Source organism: Rattus rattus, chromosome 8 (assembly GCF_011064425.1).
Source record: "Rattus rattus isolate New Zealand chromosome 8, Rrattus_CSIRO_v1, whole genome shotgun sequence".
Taxonomy (NCBI): domain Eukaryota; kingdom Metazoa; phylum Chordata; class Mammalia; order Rodentia; family Muridae; genus Rattus; species Rattus rattus.
The window spans coordinates 10,956,918-10,966,136 of record NC_046161.1 but is presented as its reverse complement, the minus strand read 5'-3'; the positions used below and the strand labels follow the sequence as shown (position 1 = coordinate 10,966,136).

General features: G+C 40.7%; 1 protein-coding gene across 1 annotated transcript; it reads right to left on the bottom strand.

Moving 5' to 3' along the window:
• Positions 1 to 1,462: 1,462 nt before the first annotated feature.
• LOC116907187 (40S ribosomal protein S6-like) lies at positions 1,463 to 2,237 on the bottom strand. The gene is given in 2 exon segments (XM_032910148.1): positions 1,463 to 1,893; positions 1,896 to 2,237. Coding segments are annotated over 2 exon segments (753 nt in total). The 3' UTR covers positions 1,463 to 1,482.
• Between the last annotated feature and the right edge of the window lie 6,982 nt (positions 2,238 to 9,219).

Below are 9,219 nucleotides of genomic sequence, written 5' to 3'. Positions count from 1 at the left end.
TGTCATGCTCTGGCAGAGCCTCTCAGGAGACAGCTATATCAGGCTTCTGTAAGCAAGCACTTCCTGGCATCAGCAATATTGTCTGGGTTTGGTGACTGTATGTATATGGGCTGGATCCCCAGATGGGGCAGTCTCTGAATGGCCATTCCTTCAGTCTCTGCTCCAAACTTGGTCTCCATATCTCCTCCTACGGATATTTTTGTTCCTCCTTCTAAGAAGGACTGAAGCATCTGCACTTTGGTCATCCTTCTTCTTGAGCTTCATGTAGTCTATGGATTGTATCTTGGGTAATCCAAGATTTTGGGCTAATATCCACTTAACAGTGAAAGCACACCATGTGTGGGTTTTTTCTTTTTTCTTTTTCTTTTTTTTTTTGAGATTGAGTTATCTCACTCAAGATGATATTTTCTATTACCATCCATTTGCCTAAGAATTTTATGAAGTCAATGTTTTTGATAGCTGAATAGTACTCTGCTGTGTAGATATATCACATTTTTTGAATCCATTCCTCTGTTGAGGGCGTCTAGGTTCTTTCCAGCTTCTGGCTATTATAAATAAGGCTGCTATGAACATAGTGGAGCATGTGTCCTTGTTATATGTTGGAGCATCTTTTGGGTATATGCCCAGGAGGGGTATTGCTGGGTCCTCAGGTAGTGCAATGTCCAATTTCTGAGGAACCTCCAGACTGATTTCTGAGTGTTGTACCAGCTTGAAATCTCACCAACAATGGAGGAGTGTTCCTCTTTCTCCACATCCTCACCAGCATCTGCTGTCACCTGAGTTTTTTATCTTAGCCATTCTGACTGGTTTGAGGTAGAATCTCAGAGTAGTTTTGATTTGCAATTCCCTGATGATTAAGGATGTGGAACATTTCTTTATGTGCTTCTCAGTCATTCGATATTCCTCAGCTGAGAATTCTTTGTTTAGCACAGTGCCCCATTTTTTAATAGGGTTATTTGATTCTCTGGAGTCTAACTTCTTGAGTTCTTTGTATAGATTGGATATAAGCCCTCTATCAGATGCAGGATTGGTAAAGATCTCTTTCCAATCTGTTGGTTGTTGTTTTGTCCTAACAACAGTGTCCTTTGCCTTACAGAAGCTTTGCAATATTATGAGCTCCCATTTGTTGATTCTTGATCTTAGAGCATAAGCCATTGGTGTCCTGTCCAGTGCCCATATGTTTGAGGCTCTTCCCCACTTTTTCTTCTATTAGTTTGAATTTATCTGGTTTTCTGTGGAGGTCCTTGATCCATTTGGACTTGGGTTTTGTACAGGGATATAAGGATGGATTGATTTGCATTATTCTACATGCTGACTGCTAGTTGAACCAGCACCATTTGTTGAAAATGCTATCTTTTTTCCAGTGGAAGGTTTTAGCTCCTTTGTCAAAGATCAAGTGACCATAAGTATATAGGTTCATTTATGGGTCTTCAATTCTTTTTTTTTTCAAGGTCTGATTATTTATTTGTTACTCTTAAAGACTTATTTTTGACTGGACTCAGATTTAGAAGTAGAAGCTCTCAGCGAGGACAGCCTACGTCTCTTGGCAATCTGCTCCTGGCGCTTTTCTTTGGCTTCCTTCATTCTCTTGGCCAAAAGTTTAGCGTATTCTGCACCCTCCTCCTTGATTTTCCTAGTGCGTTGCTTCTTCAGAGCAATACGTCGGCATCTGTGTTGCAGGACACGGGGAGTAACAAGACGCTGAATCTTGGGCGCTTTCGTCCTGGGCTTCTTACCTTCGTTGTTCAAGGGCTTTCTGACAACATATTGGCGGACATCATCTTCTTTGAAGAGATTAAAAAGCTTTCGAATTCTACTAGCTCTTTTAGGCCCCAACCAACGATACACAGTAGTATTGGTCAGTCCCGGAATATCTTTCTCTCCTTTTTTTTTTTTACAATAACCAAGTTGAGAACACTCAGGTTGGCACCCACAATGCACCCACGAACAGACTTGCGCTTCCTCTCTCCAGTTCTCCTTGGTCTATAACAAGAATGCCCCTTACTCAACAGCAGGCGCACTCTGCCATGGGTCAAAAAGCCTTGCTTCATGGGAAAACCTTGTTTGTCATTCGCACCACTGATCAGGACCACAAAACCCTTCCACTCTTCACCAGGCGTATCAGCAGCCACTTCTGTGGCCATGCGCTTCTCATAGAACATATGAAGTTTGCATTTGTCATCCACTTCTCTGAGTTTCTGACATTCAGTGGCAGGGAAGGAAATGTTCAGCTTCATCTTGACACCAGGGTCTTCAATTCTACTTCACTGATCTACCTGCCTCTCCCTGTACCAATGCAATATTGTTTTTATCACTATTGCTCTGTAACACAGCTTGAGGTCAAGGATGGTGATTCCTTCAGAAGTTCTTTTTTTTGTTGAGTATAGTTTCCATTATCTGGGTTTTTTGTTATTCCAAATAAATTTGCAAATTTCTCTTTCTAACTCTATGAAGAACTGAGTTGGAATTTTGATGGGGATCGCATTGAATCTGTAGATTGCTTTTGGCAAGATGGCCATTTTTACTATATTAATGCTGCCAATCCATGAGCATGGGAGATCTTTCCATCTTCTGAGATCTTCAATTTCTTTCTTCAGAAACTTGAAGTTCTTGACATACAGACCTTTCATTTGCTTGGTTAAGTCATATAGAGGTATTTTATATTGTTCATGACTATTGTGAAGGGTGTCATTTCCCTAATTTCTTTCTCAGCCTGTTTAGCCTTTGAGTAGAGAAAGGCTACTGATTTGTTTGAGTTAATTTTATACCCAGCCTCTTTGCTGAAGTTGTTTATCAGGCTTAGGAGTTCTCTGGTTAAACCTTTGGGGTCACTTAAGTATACTATCATATTATCTGCAAATAGTTAGATTTTGACTTCTTCCTTTCTAATTTGTATCTCTTTGTCGTCTGATTGCTCTGGCTAGGACTTCAAGTACTATATTGAATAGGTAGGGAGAGAGTGGGCAGCCTTCTCTAGTCCCTGATTTTATTTTATTTTTTTTTCTAGTCCCTGATTTTAGTGAGATTGCTTCAAGTTTCTTGACATTTAGTTTGATTTTGGCTACTGGTTTGCTATATATTGTTTTTACTATATTTAGGTATGGACCTTGAATTCCTGATCTTTCCAAGACATTTAACATGAAGGGATACTGAATTTTGTCAAATGCTTTCTCAGCATCTAATGAGACGATCATGTGGATTTTTTTCTTTGTGTATGTTTAATAGTGGATTGCGTTGATGGATTTTCATATACTGAACCATCCCTGCATCCCTGGGATGCAGCTTTCTTGATCATAGTGAATGATCATTTTGATGTGTTCTTGGATTCAGTTTGTGAGAATTTTATTGAGTATTTTTGCATTGATATTCATAAAGGAAATTGGTTTGAAGTTCTCTTCCTTGGTTGGGTCTTTGTGTGGTTTAGGTATAAGTATAATTGTAGCATTATAGAAACAATTGGATAGTGTTCCTTCTGTTTCTATTTTGTGGAATAGTTTGGACAGTATTGGTCTTCTGTGAAGGTCTGATAGAATTCTGCATTGAACCCATCTGATCTGGGGCTTGTTTTATTGGTTGGGAGACTTTTAATAACTGCTTCTATTTCTTTAGGAGTTATGGGAGTCTTTAGATAGTTTATCTGATCCTGATTTAACTTTGGTAACTGGTAACTGTCTAGAAAATTGTCCATTTCCTCTAGATTTTCCAGTTTTGTTGAATATGGACTTTTGTAGTAGAATCTGATAATTTTTTGAATATTCTCAGATTCTGTTATGTCTCCATTTTCATTTCTGATTTTGTTAATTTGAATACTCTTTCTATACCCTCTGGTTAGTTTGACTAAGAGTTTATCTATCTTGTTGATTTTCTCAAAGAACCAGCTCCTGGTTTTGTTGGTTCTTTGTGTAGTTTTTTTTTTTTGTTTGTTTTTTGTTTCTACTTGGTTGATTTCAGCTCTGAGCTTGATTATTTCCTGCAGTCTACTCCTCTTGGGTGCATTTGCTTCTTTTTGTTCTAGAGCTTTTAGTTGTGCTGTCAAGCTGCTAGTGAATGCTCTCTCCAGTTTCTTTCTGCAGGCACTCAGAGCTATGAGTTTTCCTCTTAGCACTGCTTTCCTTGTGTCCCATAATTTTGGGTATGCTGTGCCTTCATCTTCATTAAATTCTATGTGTATGCGTGCTTTCTGTTGTTTTTGTTGTTATTAAAGACCAGCCTTAGTCTATGGTGTTCTGATAGGATGCAAGAGATTATTTCAATGTTCTTGTATCTATTTAGGCTTCCTTTGTGACCGGTTATGTGGTCAATTTTGGAGAAGGTACCATGAGGTGCTGAGAAGAAGGTATATCCTTTTGTTTTAGGATGGAATGTCTATAAATATCTGTTAAATCCATTTGGTTAATAACTTCTGCTAGTTTCTCTGTGTCTCTGTTTAGTTTCTGTTTCCATGATCTCTCCATTGATGAGAGTAGGGTGTTGAAGTCTCTCATTATTATTGTGTGAGATGCAATGTGTCCTTTGAGATTTGATAAGTTTCTTTTATGATTGTAGTTTCCCTTACATTTGGAGCATAGAAATTCAGAATTGAGAGTTCAACTTGATGGATTTTTCCTTTGATGGATTTGAAGTGCCCTTCCTTATCTTTCTTGATAAATTTTGGTTGAAAGTTTATTTTATTTGATATTAGAATGGCTACTGTGGCTTGTTTCTTGGGACCATTTGCTTGGAAAAATTTTTCCAGCCTTTTACTCTGAGGTAGTATCTGTCTTTGTCACTGGGGTGTGTTTCCTGTATGTAGCAAAATGCTGGGTCCTGTTTACTTAGGCAGTCTTTTAGTCTATGTCTTTTCACTGGAGAATTGAGTCCATTGATGTTAAGAGGTTATGAAGGAATAGTGATTTTTTTTCCTGTTATTTTTTGTTTTTAGAGGTGGAATTATGTCTGTGTGGCTATCTTATTTTGGGATTGTTGAAAGAAGATTACTTTCTTGCTTTTTCTAGGGTGTAGTTTCCCTCCTTGTGTTGGAATTTTCCATCTATTATCCTTTGTAGGGCTGGATTTGTTTGAAGATATTGTGTCAATTTGGTCTTATCATGGACTATCTTGGAATCTCCACGTATGATAATTGAGAGTTTTGCTGGATATTGTAGCCTGGGCTGGCATTTGTGTTCTCTTAGGGTCTGTATGACATCTCCCCAGGATCTTCTGGCTTACATAGTCTCTGTTAAGAAGTCTGGTGTAATTCTGATAGGTCTGCCTTCATATGTTATTTGATAGTTTCCCCTTACTGCTTTTAATCTTTTTTTTTTTATTTTTGCATTTGGTGTTTTGACTATTATGTGATGGCAGAAATTTCTTTTCTGGTCCAATCTATTTGGAGTTCTGTAGGTTCTTGTATGTTTACGGGCATCTCTTTAGATTAGGGAAGATTTCTTCTATAATTTTGTTGAAGGTATTTACTGGCCCTTTAAGTTGGGAGTCTCTGCTCTCTTCTATAGCTATTATCGTTAGATTTGATCTTCTCATTAAGTCCTGGATTTCCCAGATATTTTGGGTTAGGAGCTTTTTCCGTTTTACATTTTCTTTGATGGTTGTGTCAATGTTATCTTCTGCCCCTGAGATTCTCTATTCTATCTCTTGTATTCTGTTGGTAATGCTTGCATCTATGACTCCTGATCTCTTTCCTAGGTTTTCTATCTCCAGGGTTGTCTCCCTTTGTGATTTCTTTATTGTTCCTATTGCCATTTTTAGATCCTAGATAGTTTTTTCAATTCCTTTGATTGTGTTTTCCGGTAATTCTTTAAGTGATTTTTGTGTTTCCTCTTTAAGGGCTTCTACTTGTTTAACTGTGCTGTCCTGTTCTTTCCTCAGGGAGTTATTTATGTCCTTCTTAAAGTCCTCTATCATCATTATAAGATGTGATTTTAGATCCAAGTCTTGCTTCTCCAGTGTGTTGGGATATCCACTATTAACTTTGGTCTGAGAGCTGGGCTCTGATGATGCCAAGTAGTCTTGTTTTCTGTTCTTTGGTTTCCTGTGCTTGCCTCTCGACATGTGGTTATCTCTGGTATTAGCTGGTCTTGCTCTCTCTGACAGTGGCTTGAGCCTCCCGTAAGCCTGTGTGTCAGCACTCCTAGAGACTGGCTTTCTCCCACTGGGATTGGGTACAAAGAGCTGTGTCACAGGTTCAGCTCCGGGCACAAGTGGAAACCAGAAAGGTCTAGTCCCAGACTGCTCCTGGTTCCTGTGTCCTGATGGCTCCAGGCAGGTCCCTTGGAGCAGAATTGGTGGTCTTACCTCTGCTTTCAGGTGTGTCAGAGCTCCTGGAGACGCAGCTCTGGAGGCAGGCAGAGACAGGAAGGATCCTGTTCCTGAGTGCTCCTAGGTTCCTGTGTTCCAAGGGCTCCAGGCAGGTTCCTCTTGGGCCAGGAATGTGAGCAGAAGTGGTGGCCTCCCCTGAGTTCTCAGGATTCTCCACACTTGTCAACTTTCACTTTTTTAATCAACTTCTTTGAAGTTTTAAGTCGTTCCTTGTTTGACAGTCAGCAGTTGTTTTGACCTCTGGGTGGAGTCATTGTGACTTATGGGAGGAGAGCATGTTGATCCAGACTTGCTCTCAGCACGCCTAACTTTCTGCCTCCAGTCATCTTTCACTTGGACTGCTATATTGTCAAGGCTCTTGACATTCACAGTCTGTTTTTCTGTCCTTACTAGGGGATTGAGCATTTTTTTCCATCTTGGACGTTTTTTCTTTTCATTTATTCTTTACTCATACAATGCATCTTGACCATAGCCTCTCCCCCTCCACTCCTCCCAGTTCTGTTCCACAAAGTTCCCTCTCCCCCAGATCCACTCCTACTCTTTTCTCTTCATAAAAATGCAGGCTACAGAAGGACAATTCTTTTTCTTGGATTCTTTTTTTAATTTACACTTCAAATGTTATTCCCTTTCCCAGTTTCCCATCCATAACCCCCCTATCCCATCCCCTTTTCCCCTTCTTCTGTGACAGCATTCCCCCTCCCCAACCACCTTCCTGCCTCCCCACCCTGACATTCCCCTACACTGGGAGATCTAGCCTTGGCAAGACCAAAGGCTTCTTCTCCCATTGGTGCCCAACAGGGCCATCCTCTGCTGCATATGCAGCTGGAGTCATGGGTCTGACTGTCCATGTGTACTCTTTGGGTAGTGCTTTAGTCTCTGGGAGTTCTGGTCTGTTGGTATTGTTGTTCTTATGAGGTCGCAAGCTTCCCAGAAAGACATTTTTAAGAATTGAGCAAGGTCTGGCTTTGTCCCATAATCATTTTTTTTTCATTTTTGCAGTTTTCCCACAGTCTCAAATTTCCTTTTAATTCTGGCACTCAAATTGATGATGATGTGATGGTGATGATGGTAGTGATGATGATGGTGATGACGGTGGTGATGGTTGTGTGGGGCATAGATGCTCATACACAATAATGTATGTGTAGACATCAGAGGATGATTTAAGGAGTTGATCCTCTCCTGTCTCACGTGGGCTCCAGGAATTGTACCCAGTTTCTTATCAGGGCTGGCTCAGCAAGTGCCTTCTCTAGGCATTCTGTTAGGGCCTGGCGTTGGTTGTTTTTATTATAACCTTAGCTATTTTGAAGGCTAGGGCTAGATAGGCTTTCTCTAAATGGTCTTCATTTTCTCTGATGGTGTGGCAGAAGCTGTAGTCATCTGGAATTTTCTCACCACTTCAGTAGTTTAGAATCTATACTTTTCTCATTCTTGGTTTGTTTCCTCTTCCGTGGCTTAAAAAGTTTATATTAAAGATATATTCTGAGTTTTGAATCTTTAAATTTAATGTCCAACTTTTGTGATAATTTGTCAAGGTGAATTCATATTTGTAGAGCCCTCCTCCAGATGCATAAGACTTTGTAGAACCCCCTCCAGATGTTGAGGCTCTTTTTGTGTGTGAACTTTTTTATTTGTATTTTTGGTACAACATGTTGGCCCCTCATGGCCACTGCATGAGTTCCTGACTCCAGGCTCCTGCCTTGCTTGAGTTCCTGCCCTGGCTTCCTTCAGGGATGAACAGCAATGTGGAAGTGCAAGTCGAATAACAACCCCTCACTATCCCCCAACTGTTTTTGTTCATGGTGTTTCAACACAGCAATAGAAACCCTGACTAGGACACCCCTATAACTGAGAGATAAGGGTGGGAAGAGCTGACTATCGCCACGGCTAAAGTTAGTGTCCAGGGTCAACAGGACAGTTTCCTTCCTTAACGCTCTTGGCTCTGCGGTCCACTTTCCATCCATATTCACAGGATCCAAGTTAGTAACTTTTCTCATTGCTGTGACAAAGTGCCTGATAGAAAAAAACCAGCTCAGGAAGAAAGGGCTTCTTATAGCTCACTGTGTAAGCGGGCACAGCCCATCGAGGCTAGGAAGGCATGGAGACATATGGGCTGTTATCTGCCGCCAGGAGGAGGAAGCAGACTGGAAGTGGGGGTGGGCCATAACACTAAAGTCCCACTCCCAGCATCCAGTTCCAGCAGGACTCCATCTCCTAACAGTTCTACAAGTTTTTGACATGGTCACACCAGCCCTGGACCAAGAAGTCAAACTCAGAGGTTTCTTATTGAAATTATAGCACATTGGTCACGTGCTCCAAAGTCTAGGCTGAGCGGAAAAGAGCCTTCAATTCTTCCTTACATTTAGGAATAATAAAAACAAAAAGGCTCTTTTTTGTTTTGTTTTGTTTTGGTTTGGTTTAGTTTGGTTATTTTTGGGGGTGGGGTACTTCATTTCAGTCAGGTTTAGATCTAGTGACTGAGACAAGAATGCACACTCTGTCGGTCAGTCTTGTGTGCTATTCTCTGTGTGTATAGGGTCAACACCACCCAGACTGGAGTATGAGCGGGAGGAGGAGGAATGTCACCTAAGGGAGTAGCAGCAAAGGTTTACACATGCAAGGTTGAAATTATAATTTTTATTTTTAAACTAACAGGAGCATGGAGGCATTTAATTAACATAAACCCAAGGATAAAGATTTAATCAAATTAGCACTCAATGGGTGTGTATGATCTATGGTAAAGGTCAGTTAGGATGAGGACTGGGCATAAGTTTTGAAATCTTCAGTGAGTGTGCGGTCAGTGACATTGCAGGGTTTCCCTGGATGATCAACGCAATCATCGTACAACCTGTGCCTGTGATCCCTGCCCTTGAGTGTGATGGGGGGGGGGGGGCAGGTGTAACTGTG